The sequence below is a fragment of the Mugil cephalus genome, chromosome 3 (genome assembly GCF_022458985.1).
Source record: "Mugil cephalus isolate CIBA_MC_2020 chromosome 3, CIBA_Mcephalus_1.1, whole genome shotgun sequence".
Taxonomy (NCBI): Eukaryota; Metazoa; Chordata; class Actinopteri; order Mugiliformes; family Mugilidae; genus Mugil; species Mugil cephalus.
Window position 1 is genome coordinate 16898321 of NC_061772.1, and position 13453 is coordinate 16911773.

Below are 13453 nucleotides of genomic sequence, written 5' to 3' on the forward strand. Positions count from 1 at the left end.
CCCATACACACCTGAGTAGATTGTGCCATTAACCTCCACTGAGACAGTGATGCTAGCATTTCCATTAGTCGAGATGCTTAGAGACATGTCCTGCTGCTTCTCTTCTGAGGAAACAGAAACAATACAAACATTTGAGAGTTATATATATATATTTTTTTTTCTTTCTCTGAATCTCAACAGACAAGGTCCTATAACTTAACTATTTTAACAGGACCTTCACAAATGTGGCAACACTGACCTCTGGTGGTGATGGTAGGGGCTCCCAGTCGCAGGTTCATGGGCATTTGGGAAGCCATGGCCAGCAGGTTATGCTGGAAAGCTTGCTGCATCAGGCGCTGCTGCTCCTCTGCCAGACGGGCCATCTTCTTCTCAGGCCCCTCTCCCACTCCGGTCTCCAGCTTTTCTCTGAGCTGCTCCAGTGTGGCGGCTCTTGCCAAACCAGCTACCTGCTGCTGTCCCAGGGTCAGTGCCATGGTGGGTCTCGCTGCCATGAGTGAGGGAGTCAGGTCTTCTGGAAGAGACAGAGAGACGGTGAAGTTTTTGATTATTTATTTAAGAACTCTAACAGATTAATGTGTCCGCAGAGCTCAAAAAGGCTGACGGGGTGAATGTCAATGTGAATAAATCACACTTTTATCTTAACAAACAAGAACTTGTCTGAACATCAGTTTAAATGTCAAGTTATGTTTCTGGATAAAGAAGCAGCATGATAGATGTGTAAAATAGTGTGTTGTGTGGTTGTGTTATAAATTCAGGTGGTAACAGACTGAAGGCACCACCTGCACAGATTAAATATCCTAAATAGAAACATACACGATCAGGTGCAACATTATGACCAACCTCCTAATATTGTGCCTCCAAAACAGTTGTGACCCATCAGAGAATTGACATGGGATGTCTGAGTGGGGGCTTTGGGTCCTACAGGTTCAGGAGAGGGGCCTCTGTGGATCTGGCTTGTTCCAGTGCATCACACAGATACTTGAAGAGTTTGAGCTTTAGTGAATTTGAAGGCCAGGTCAACACCTTGTGCTGTTTTTTTTTTTTTTGGTTCTTAAACCATTTTTGTGTGTGTCTGTCTGGGGAAGGCTGCTGCTGTCATCAAGGTGTGTCATTGCTTTGGGGTGAGGGTGTCCAAAAGTTTTCCAGCAGAACATTATATTGGCACAAAATGGTCAATGTTATTTACATCTCCTCTCAGTGGTTTTAATGTTGTGGCTGATTGGTGCGTGTTCCATTCATAAACAATCCAAAAATTAAATCATTATTTTCTTTTAAAAAATGTCTAATAACGCTGCACAATTCTTTATTCTGCGACAACACTGTTGTAAGACACAACCGAGCACATTTAGGAGCGCATTAATCAGTTACACATCAACAGTGATGGGGTCAGCACCTCCTATACGACCATATAAAACGAACGGCACGTAAAAAAACACCGTCTTACTCGAATCCAACCGTGATTACCACAGGGTCCACAGCCACATTCCAACCAAGTCAAAGTGACATCAGATAACACAGCAAGGTAATGACAGTTATCAACAGGGTCCTACTGATGTGGACCAGAAGCTTCAAAGTTCATAGTGTCCCCCCTGGTGTGGGAACCATGTTATTAATGAGTAGTAAAGACGAGGGCTCCCAATAGCCCGAGGGAGAATTGGTTCACACATGAACTCTTAAACACCTGGAATGACCGCACACACGCACAGATGCAAGCATACACTCACACAGTCATATAAAAGCACTAAAAATGCACGCGCACACACACACACGGTGGGATATAGTGGCGGGCAAGAATATGAGTTGTCGTGAGAAAGTAATAGCTAACGCTAATGCCAATACACACTCACACAAATATGATAAAAAGGATGCTCAGACGAAGATAGAAACAACTGCCAGTGCACCATGAAAATAAATCCTTAGCATTATCTTTATTTTTCTGCTCTCGTTCCCTTGCTGTAGTTCGATGTAGTTTTTCAAAACTGTGACAGGGGGCAGTATTTCTCTATAAATACTTTCAAGGTCCACAGTGTGGCCATTGCCTCCGAAGTAAATGTACATTTACTCAGTTCAATCTAACATTTATGAATCCAGAAGGTCTCTGAGCACAAAAGCTCAGTTTTTCATATTCTTCATCCATTACAATGATTAAAGCTGAATCCAGTGAAATTGGTTTCCCTACTTATCAGAATCAACTTTATTGGCCAAGTATGTGTGCACATACAAGGAACCTGACTTTGCTTGCTACAACACAAAGCACTTCAATAAGCGTAAAAAAATAAAAGCTTAAAAAAATACAAAATAAAATATGTGAGTGGGAAAAAAAATCGATATGGCAAAAAAAATAAAATCTTCTGGTAAAATATCAATTTTGAATGTCTTAATATCGATTTCAAAAGGAAAACAGAAAAAGTCATGTTTTGGGCCAATCATGAATGACTTCTGTACCTCCACCACCACTTTTTCTGTACAAGTCCAATAATTTGGAGATGAATCATTTGGATTAATCGTGTTTTTTGACTCTATTTGTCCAATGAATTATCACTGTCAACTGATGTACATATATATATATATACATTGTGTATTTTAAGCTGGATTTAAAATTTCTCAGAGAACTATGTAGAATTTCGCAATATATCGCAATAACATAATATCGCAATAATGTATCATATTGTGACTCAAGTATCGTGATACGTATTGCAAAGTCCTTTCCAATACCCACCCCTAATAAATTAGATTTCGGAATAAAAAAATTAGAAAAAATGTACAATGGACTTGAACAGTAAGTATAAACAGTTAATGAATAGTTACTGTTCGTGAGAATGGTCACACGCTCTGTTTTTATGGCGGGTCTGTTTGATGTACAGCGCTCTGTAATAAAGCTGAACCGCTCATAAATCACATTCTGCTGATTTTTTTACTTAATATTACATCATGCAATCAGAATTCAAAATGCACGAACACAGCCTACCTTTCTTCAAAGAGGGTCCCGGTGAGGCCTGCAGACCGTTGAGGGCCAATGAGGTCCCTGCGCCCAGAGCTGAAAGGTGCATCTTGGGAGGTGAGAGGATGTGTGGAGCTGTGCTGGGAGACGGAGAGAAGCGGAAGAGGCTGCTGCTGTAGCTGGGACGACGACCCTCACGTCGGTTGCTGTCGATGGCAGCTTGAAGCTCACCTGGGGAGCTGAGACCCTTCCTCTCGCACTCATACGGGTAGAGGTATTTCATGTACCTTAAGAGGAAAGCAAACACATGGCAATACATAAGATCAGAGCAGAAACAGTCACGTGTATCGTCATAGATATTATTATTATATTAGCCAACATCATTAAATGACAATATTGCCGCAAAGCAAACTATAAAACGAGGCTACATTAACGTACACATAAAAAGTGGGTTTGTAGATGAAATTCACAGGATGTGTACACATGTACTACAGTGAACTGGCTGCTCTTTAAACACACCAGCTCCAATCAAATGTCAACCAAGAAGAGGTGTGAGATGTTTCCCCTTCAGAGCAGGATTCAGGATTTAACTAAAGTCACCTTAAGAGGAAACGTAATGAACGAAGAGATGCCAGTTTTTCCTTAAATGTTTGTATTCACCTCAGGAAAATGCATTTCTTTAAACCGCAGAAGTGTCAGTATTTAATTTTAATGTCAGGTACAGTTTGTGCCGGGGCCTTGTTGTTGTTTTTTATTGTACCAATTTACAAATGCACTTTTGTCTGAAATCCTTAATGCACATTCCCACATGTAAGAACTCCCGTTTAACACCTGGTTATGCGCACGCACGGCCGACAGAAACAGACATTTTTTTTCCTACAAGTATACTTGAGTATACTTGGATGACGTGACGTCACACAAGCTCTACAAGTATGCACAGTCACAGCTCTGTTATGTTTTCCATCTCATAAATGAACACGATTATGCATGCTGGCTGCATAATGGTGGAAGAGCAGTACTTTAGATCAATAAAGAGCAAGAGCAGCACCATCGATTAGACAGAGCTAGCAGAGCAACGCTACACAACAGACCATTAAAAATACATAACGTCATATTAGGTACATGTTCCTACTGCACGGGATGGAGAGGTGTTACTTCTACCGAGGGGTTGGCATAGTCAAGAGTTTTAATCGAGGCTCAGCACATAAGCTGTCAGTCAAAACCCACCTTAGTCACTGTGAACTCCGACCCAAATCACGTCAATAAATCTATGTGAATCAATGGACTATGTGTGATGTAATGCTTGGAGGGATTGGATGTGAGAAGAGAAGGCGGCCCGGTGCAGAAAACAAACTCCTGTGTATTAACACCCAGGCCCTGGTTCATATTGACATACATACTCGTACGAGCACACACGCAAATCCAAATACTTTCAACGCCGTGTCTACACTGAAGGTGTAGCTCCGTGTGTGCCTAAACACACTTCCGTTCCTAAAGCACGAGTAAAATGAGAGACGTCGGGATGGATGTGTAGACAGCTGAACTGATTAAAATAGCAGCGTATCTCCTCCAATAGTCACCGATGAGCTAGATGGCTAAAAAAAACACGCCTGAATGCCCCCTATGTGTTCACAGCTTAATGGTATACATGTTTGTATCCAGCTGAGATGTCACACACTAGACATTCTTGATTTACATAGTTCCGGCAAATTCAATTAGTTTGGTTGACTTGTAACACGGATACAAATGCTTACTGTGTGCGCAGAGTAAAAGCTGCACTGGTAATCGAGGTAGGAAGGTTGAGTCCCTTTGTGATTTCTCTCCATATCTTCTTGTTGATAACCTCCACGAGGCCTCCCTTCTCTGTCACCAGCTTGTACAGCATGTACAGATCCAGCACCTGCTTGGCCATGATGGGAATACGATTGACTGGGGTTCCTGCAAAGGACAGAGGAATCACAGAGTAAGTGAAACAAGTACAAATCATATATGTGAATCAGAAAACTTCAGCGCCTTTATTTCAAAGTGCATTTGTGTAGACAACAAGAATGAATCCATCTTTACAACATCCCGCTGTACAGGAACTACATTTGTAGCTTTATACTGAAAATGAAGAGTTACAGAGTGTACTCATTCAACCAATCAATGCTAAAGCACTGACTATACATTTGTGACCTCTACATAATGAACTTAGAGCTGTCAGGATGTTAGTGAGACGAGGGTGGCAAGCCTGCCGCCTGTTTAATTTGGCTTGAAAACATATTAGCCCAGATAAGGCAATCTGGCTTGACCTGGAAAAGGAGATTCACAAACAACACAAAGCAAAGCGGCTCTAGACTTTTGATACAGATGCATTAATCTTGTCAACAGCTTATCTGCAGCGAGGCTTGCAGGGAGCGTGTGGGGAGTACGTGGTGGGAGGACAACGAGGAGGGAGGAGCAGGGGGCGGTTCCCATATGCAACAGAATCAAAAAGTGCAATGTGCAATGGAGTAAGCGCGGAGCGGGAGGAGGGGGCTGGGGATTGTGACAACCTGCTAATCCACGGGCGGCGGTGGGTGGGGGGCTGCTGGATAGGCCAGTATAATGAAGCTCATTTAGAGGATTGTACTGAGCAAATCCACACCCCTCTGCTGTTAGTGCCGCCAGACCCGGCGCAGGGGAGTCGCACAGATTTGCCCTCACAGTTAATGCCGCTCAATCCTTCAGCTCTTCCACAGGCTGCTCTTAACCTGGAACTGGACTCATTAATGACTTTGTAAAATAGCAGTGTGATCAGGCCATGAAGATTAGCCCTGATTCATTTTCTTAAGTTAGCAACATGTCTTTAAGCCATGTGCAAAGGGCATAGGTGAACACATGGACTTGTGGAGATCAGGAAGGTGTGACAGCACTGTCAGAACACTGCGGCTCTGAACCTTTTGTGCTCTACTTAGCATTGGCTGACGTGTAGGCAGTAAGAAACAAAACTTTTCTCTATCAGTGCGTGTGTTTGGAAATAAAACACCCAAGAGAGAGTGAATAAAGGCTCATACCAAGTTAATATATATGAGACACTATGTGGAAATAAGCTCTATAGATGAGGTGTTGAAAAGCCTGTGAACATTGAACAATCATCATTTGATAATGCAATTTCCTCATTCGCAACAAGGCGATGTGAGTAAAGTTTTGTGGTTGGAGTGTTGAAGACAACAGGAACCCTTTTCTAGGGTTTAAAAAGGCAACAGGGGGGTAGACACACATACAATCCCAGAAACTGTCCCAGTGAAATGCTGGTGCAGCTAATCGTGCAATTCATTTAGAAAATAGACAGAAAATCCGGCCTCCTCTCACTCTGCATAATGAACGTTAACAACAGTTTCAGCATATGCGGCTAATATTGTTTATCTTTCTAAAGCTGCAGAAAATTCTGTTGTGGGAAAAAAGCCATCTTATCTCCAGAGCCAATTAACAGATAACAAAACAAGCTGGTCGTTGCCAAGCTGCCGGCTTCATTTACAGATTAGATGGACTAGCAAAGTATTGCGAGATATATATATATATATATATATACACACACACACATATATACATATATATATATATACACTCATTCAACTACATGTACACATGTATGTATACACACACACATTTATATGTATTGTTTAAAGTCAACTATGTATTCCCATTAAGTTAATTTACCCATAAATAATTCTGAAATTCAAATTCACTTATTTTTAGAATCAAATCAAACAACAATACACCTTTTCAAACAAGTTTAAATAGACACAAATGTGTGTATACATTTAAATTATACGGATAGAATAATGACTAAATAGCACAGTGAATAAATGTCCTTGTGTAGGTCACACACTGGATTAAAGACACATCTATGAGACTGAAAAGAGTGCAATTTATTTGCAAGACGAATAACAAACTAAATGTAGACGGCAGGACTTCCACTACGTCTCTGTGCAGTAGCAACATTTCCAGAACGCACTGAGTGCGCGAGCACCAGAAATGCTTTGGGGCCAGTGCTTTGTCAGTTATTTAATGCAGCGTTGGACATCAATCCTGCATTAAACAATTAGTACAACTAGAGGGGTCAGAGATCAGCCAGGGGTTATTGATGTGTGAATTAAACTGCAGGTCAGCAGGAAGCCATGTTTTCATACTGGCCCGGCCATGAACAATGACAGCACAACAAATGAGACACAACAGCAGCGGCCCCATAGTGACAGGCCAGCAGTTAGTTAGGCTTTAATTCACGCCTATGCTTTTGTCACATCTGCTGTCAAATCAAAACCAGATTTTAATGCATTAACAAGGGGAGATTTTAAGAAAAAACAAACATAAAAACACAGTAGAATGAGCCGTGTGTATGTGAGGAAATCAAATAGCTACTGTATCTGCTCATGTTTAATGAACCAGAGGTGGTTTTGAAATCCAAAACAGCATTAATTAGTCAACATGTGACATCAGCCGGGTTTCACATTTAAACATGACCCCGGCCACATGTGAAAGCACCTTTGATAATACTATAATTGACCAAAAATCACATTAGCAACGCTCGGGCTGTTAGCCAGAGTTCCCTCATTTGAGAGAATCAACTTGCCGCCTGCCTTTGGTGTCCAACATCTGCTCCGTTTCCAACCCTGGAGACATTTAGCTCTAACAGGCTTAATTGGACCAGTCCAAAAAAAAATTTCTTTTGATCACCATAGCACAAGCCCTCTTCCTCTCATGCACTCCATTGTGCAGTTAAACTTGCTCCCTTTGCAACCACAATGCTTAATTTCTCCTGGAGAAGACCAGCGGAGACAACGTGATCTGCAATCATAGAAGACCACTCTGTGACACGAGGCCTCGTTTAGGCGAATATTGGACATTTCATCTCTCTGTAAAGCCCTGATTTGTCCACTCGGCTTCTCTTAGCCAATCTGTAATTGGCTGCAGGCTTCACCTCCCATCATCCTTTGCCCCGGACTGATTTTCCCCTAGGGACAGGGCCATCAGGAGCCTAGTGATTAATGGCACCAGGGGTCAGAGGTCACTTTGGTGGGAAGTGCCGAGGCTGAGGGCCCCTGAACCACTCCCTAAGTCCTTCCTCCGTGTTCTACTGTGAACACAAGAGCCACATGGCCAGCCTTCAAATGGCTAGACTTCAGGTGATAAGGGATACAGATAGTGAGTCAGACGGAGCAGAAAAAGAAGGGGAAGGCGCATGCCACCTGAGGATCAATATGTTCAGAAAATGTTTGAATATCAAGTTACATTGTGTGAAAATGATCAATATTTTCATACTATATCCCTGTGATGTTTTCCCTGAAGAGCACCAATCATTAACGGCTCTATACGGAAAATATATTTCCCCTCCGACACAATGTATTAATGAACTGTTTAATTAATTCATTCATTTTTTTTTTTTTTTTTTACTGGTTTATCCTTATATTCCAAGACTGGACGCATTGATGGGCCTCAAGGTATTTGTTGCAACAGACAGAAAGTGGCTGCTGATCTGAATTAAACATTATTCCCTTGCGTTACAGTTCCGGCCCTCTATCTCAATGTGAGGCCAAAAAAAGGAACAAGGTCATTTAATCTGACCCCTGACCTATTTTTAGCAGGAAACAGCTGTTCACATTAAAGGGCCCCTGTAATAAATCAATTGGATGCCCCTGACGCTAGCAGTGGTAAATTAAATATTGCTGACTTCACTTGATGGGCATTTCTTTAAATAATTAAGGGACAGAGTGACAGCCTTACAGCGAACAACGCACAGGAAATGAATTCTTCACTGAATGAGCATTGGCTGGTGTGAGGTTTCACTACCGTCTGTAGTGAAGGAAGATTGGAGAAAGAAGAAAACATCTCATGGTCTCTTCCTCATCTGATCAATTAAGCTAATGATGAATTAATCTAATGGATTATTCTATTTTTTTTTTGCGATTTAAATATGCCATTTTTTGTGAATGTGAATGCAAAGTGAGCATAAAAATGAGGAATTAAAAAGAAAGGATGTGTGGAAAAAAGTGTGAAAATATTTTCACGTGAGGCTTTTAGGAGGGAAGGAAGGAAGGATGAATGAAAAGAGGAAAAAAAAGGGGTAGGGGGGAGGTGTAGTAGCTAGCCAGCTGGAGAAAGACTGGATTACTGCTGTAAGGAAGGTGTCAGCCAACACAAACAGCCCCTGGCCTCATGGCAGTGTCTGAGTCCTTTTAGAGGACCCAGCCACTCACCCACACCTTCCTCCTCCTCCTCCTCCTCTTCCTCTCTACCCACAGTTCTGCATCTCCACAGCAGATCAGAGCAAACCAGGGCTACGTTTATTCACTCAATTTACCGCAACAACTGGTAGTGACAAAATATACAAGTATATATCCACAGTCAACAATAATTTGCACATTATAAAAATGTGTGTGGCAAAGTGGTATTTAGGAATTCCTAATGTCTTAAGATAAGCTGGTATTGGATATAAATTATTGTCTACATGCATATTACATGCAGTTGCAATTTACTAAAAACAGCATCTGTGTATAATACCTTGTCAATATTTACCTGAGAGTAATTTTACAGCATGATTTCCACCTTAAATGAAGTCTAAAACTTTTTGAAGAATACCAACAGAGAACAGCCTAAACCCTTCATTAACATGGGGCACAGAGTAACTGACAGGAGAGACGAGTGTCTGGGCTCCACATGCTGGGAGTTTACTTTATGCAGGCAGCCCCTGGCTGTTTAGTTTATATGTTCATACAACGGGCCAGCATATTGTCAGGACCCTTCTGTAAGCTGGGGCATGTTTGTTTTATTTTTAATGCTTGGGCAGGGACATAAAAGGTAAAAAAGCCTTGAGTGCATGGAATCTGCTATCTTTAGTCCAGGCAGAGCCACCACTCGCATGACGAACCAATTCATATCAAGTGTTAAGATATGTCCCCTCCACATAAGGGAAGTTAAATGTAACGTTACACTATAGATACATTGCTATTCTAAGCATGAAGCTAAAGCCACAGCTGGTAGAGACACAGACAGAGACATAGAAAGAGAGGGACAGTCATCCCAAGTCTATAATATCAGTCCGTCAATATGTGCTACACCGTGGGCGGCAGAGGTTTCACTGCTGCCATGTCAATAAAGTGCAATTAATGTGAACTGAGAGAGGGAGCAGGCAAATAGACAGACCAAAGGGAAAGATAAGGTTAACTGTATTTAACAACCATGTGATACAGTAACACCAAAGGCAAGAAAAACAAAGTTTTTCCTTTGTCCTATTGAGTTTAAAATCTAAAGGGAAGCACGCAGAATGAATAAACTTCACTGCAAAAAAGGAATTTCAAGAGTGCAAAAAAATCCTTGTGTCAAATTTTATATTTTGCTCAGAGACAATAACTTTGTGCTTATTTTAATAACTTGTTTAGGAATTTTTGTCAAGCAAAAAAAGCTTAACCCATTGACAGATTTTTTTTTCTTAATACAAGATGATTTGATTGAATAGCGCTGTTTTTGCAGTGGTGGATTAAGTAAAGTCACACGTATCCAACTGTAGACATGAATACAATGCTGTTCAGGCATTAACAAACGTAAGAAGAACACAATGCAACGTCTATAAGAACTGTGCATTCCTTCACCTGTCCAGCAAGTTACTGAGACACATGTCACATTAGCTCACACACATAAAGGACTTTTTCCACAGTCGTCCTTTGTTGATCAGATAAAGAATAAAAAAAAAATGTGTGACTTTCAGACAAATTCAGGTTTTTGTTTGTTTTATGAGCTCAAAAGAAGCTTTAGGTTCTTCTCTCTTTCTGTTCTTCTCAAAAATTTACTTCCATCTCTCAAGAAAAGAAAAATCTTAAGATTTAAAAAAAAAAAAAAAAGCAAGCAACATTAAATGATTGATAGTCACTTGAACCTATATTTACCCAGGAAGCAGCAGTAATAGCTTCTTAGCAAGACTTATTACAGTGAGCAGGCAGCCAATTTATTAAAGGAGGTGTCTTCTGCGCATTGTCGACTACTACAGGCTGAGGTGTAAAACATAGCAAAACTGGCAAGTCTCCAAACAACAGTCAGAGGCCATAAATCTCACTAGGTGCAGTGCACACAGAGGGAAGCCCGTCAGACTACACACGATGACACTGATAAAACTGAATAACACCAGTAAATACACGCTATCCGAGCGCTATTTGGAAATGAATGTTGCACTGGTAAAGTTTATATGATGTTTAAAGTAGTCCTAGTGGTCTCACCAACCAGCATTGATCTTTTGACGACAAAAAAAAATGAAAAATAAATAAATATCTGAACTGAATCAGAGGGACGAACAGAGGAGAAAAAAAGACAAAAAAGAAAAGAGAAACATGACTCCTTCCTCGTGGGTCATAAAGATGGGTCACCTGGTGGAATAGAGGGGGAAGGGGATTGAAAAGGTTGGATGGCGCGAAAAGTGAGATGGCCTCTCCAACTGTAACCCAAGTCCCCTGGATCCCCAGAGACCTGGCAGATCAACTGACTAGACCCCAATCAACACCGGCTGATGTGGAGTCAACAGAGAGACGGATGAATGGATGGATGTACAGAAGGATGGTCGGGGGCTCTCGTGCTACGTAGTTATTCAGGGTCAGTGGTGTTTCAAGTTAAAGGACGTAAGAGAGAGAAACAGAGAGTCCATTGTTGATACGTTTTCCAAAGATATCTACACAAAGTACGGATGGACATTTCGTCCTTGACAAAAAGAAGAATGAATAACTGACTGACTTTTTGTACAGCCATCTATCATGAACAGCTCCAGGCTGTTTCTCTTCATCAAAGACCCGGTTAACTTACTCCACCCAACACCTTTTTCATTGATTCCTTGACGCCACTATCTTGAGAACTCTTGTTTCGGGTAAACGTCTACAAGATCGCAGCACATGCAGTAGTGAGGTGAATTTGAAATTTACTGCCACATACTTTATACAGCTAAAAGATCAGATAGTATTGTGACGGGCTCATTTGACAACGCTTGAACCAAACAACGTCCATATCACTACAGGCTGTACGCCTCCAGTTGAACGACATAAACCACTTAAACCTGTTGCATTGCTCATGCATGAGACATGCATGTAGTGTGTGAACATTTCCCCACCCCTATTGCACAATTCTAGCAAAACCTGGTATTGTTCCAAATGAATGTTGCCGCTGCTATTGCCGATACAACGTCAGAGTCTACCTCTCTAATTCTGAGCCGAGCTATAAAATGAGATTACACTTAAAATATCCTGTCACAACAAAATTTACGAGCAAGCTTTCGGCAACAAGGGCAAACAGCAGATGACAGCTTGAGTTTTACAGTGCGTGGGTGTTGGTGGTGGAGGTGGGCGAAATCTTTGTTGACATATTGCATGTGGCGGTTACAAACACTGATGATACAGGCCCGTATTGTGAGTCCGTTAGGAAAGCGTAAAACTAAATATAAGTGGTCTCCTATCCAGGCGGAAGGACTCAAAAACTGTTTTGACAGCATTCATTCTGGTACATTTTTAACACCTTGTTGTTTGCTTGATAAACAGGATTAAGAAAATCTATGTAATATTCAAAGTTGTTACATCAGGCGTGACAACACTGACATTAAATAACCAACTAGGAAATTACAGCGTGTGAATGTGTGACACAAACGCACATGGGTTTGCTTTTAACATCGGAGGCGTTTTATTTTGAAAGTCCAGTGTCATAATGCGTCTTTGTGTGATATTTTTTCAAGGCTTACAGCTTGGTCAAACACAGTGGATGACCTCTGCTCTATATTTACATTTAACTGGAAAATCAAGTGAGAGCAAAGTAACCCAAGAGCTCGGGCCTTGCAAACAGCCATCTCTGATGTCGCGGCAGAAAATGTCAAGAATGTATATGTGACAGCAACATGACAATGGTACGTCCTGTGCATAATAGAGGGAGGGGCTTGGGCACGACGCGGAGATGCCGCTGATTAAGCGGCAGAGGTCAGGGTTGAAGCTTCAAACTCGTCAAAAACTCGGAAAGGGGGTAGAAGGAGAAGTAACAATATGTAAAATGACAAAGAACTGTGAATAATAAGAGTAATTCCTAGAGACAATAGAGACACGTAAAAAAAAAAAAAAAAAAAAAACAACAACACTGTACTCATGAGAGTATAAGATCATGTTTGGCCAACATTAGTGACAGTTGACCGGTCAGACTGGTTATTGCTGGTTTAAAGGATATACAGGTGACAGTGATGTCTTCGCTGGCAGGTGCAGCATTAAGTGTGTGTATGTGTTCGGGTGGGGAGGTGGGTGGGGGGCGGGGGGGTCCCTGTGTCCCTGAAAGCCAGCTTTACAACACAGTTAACTGCTTCAATCAATGACCACCCGGACTGACAGATAAAGCCATCACCTGACGAGCTCCATTTGGGGCCCAGCATCACTGATCAATACGAGAGACATCAGCTGCTACCGGCCGAGGAAAAAGAGGAATCTGTTAAAAACACAGAAACGGATTGCGGGGGGGGAGGGAGGGGGATTCGTGCGCCCA

General features: G+C 41.6%; 1 protein-coding gene across 3 annotated transcripts in view; it reads right to left on the minus strand.

The window, feature by feature from the left end:
- Positions 1-13453, minus strand: part of LOC125005363 (AT-rich interactive domain-containing protein 3B-like) — a 46492-nt gene that overhangs the window by 4456 nt on the left and 28583 nt on the right. For 2 of the 3 annotated variants that reach the window (XM_047580674.1, XM_047580677.1), the window contains exons 5-8: positions 4696-4879; positions 2969-3228; positions 239-511; positions 12-104 (exon numbers count right to left, since the gene is read on the minus strand). In XM_047580674.1, the coding sequence (XP_047436630.1) occupies positions 12-104; positions 239-511; positions 2969-3228; positions 4696-4879 (810 nt within the window). The remainder of the gene's footprint in view (positions 1-11; positions 105-238; positions 512-2968; positions 3229-4695; positions 4880-13453) is intronic. The other variant, XM_047580675.1, reaches the window with a different exon arrangement.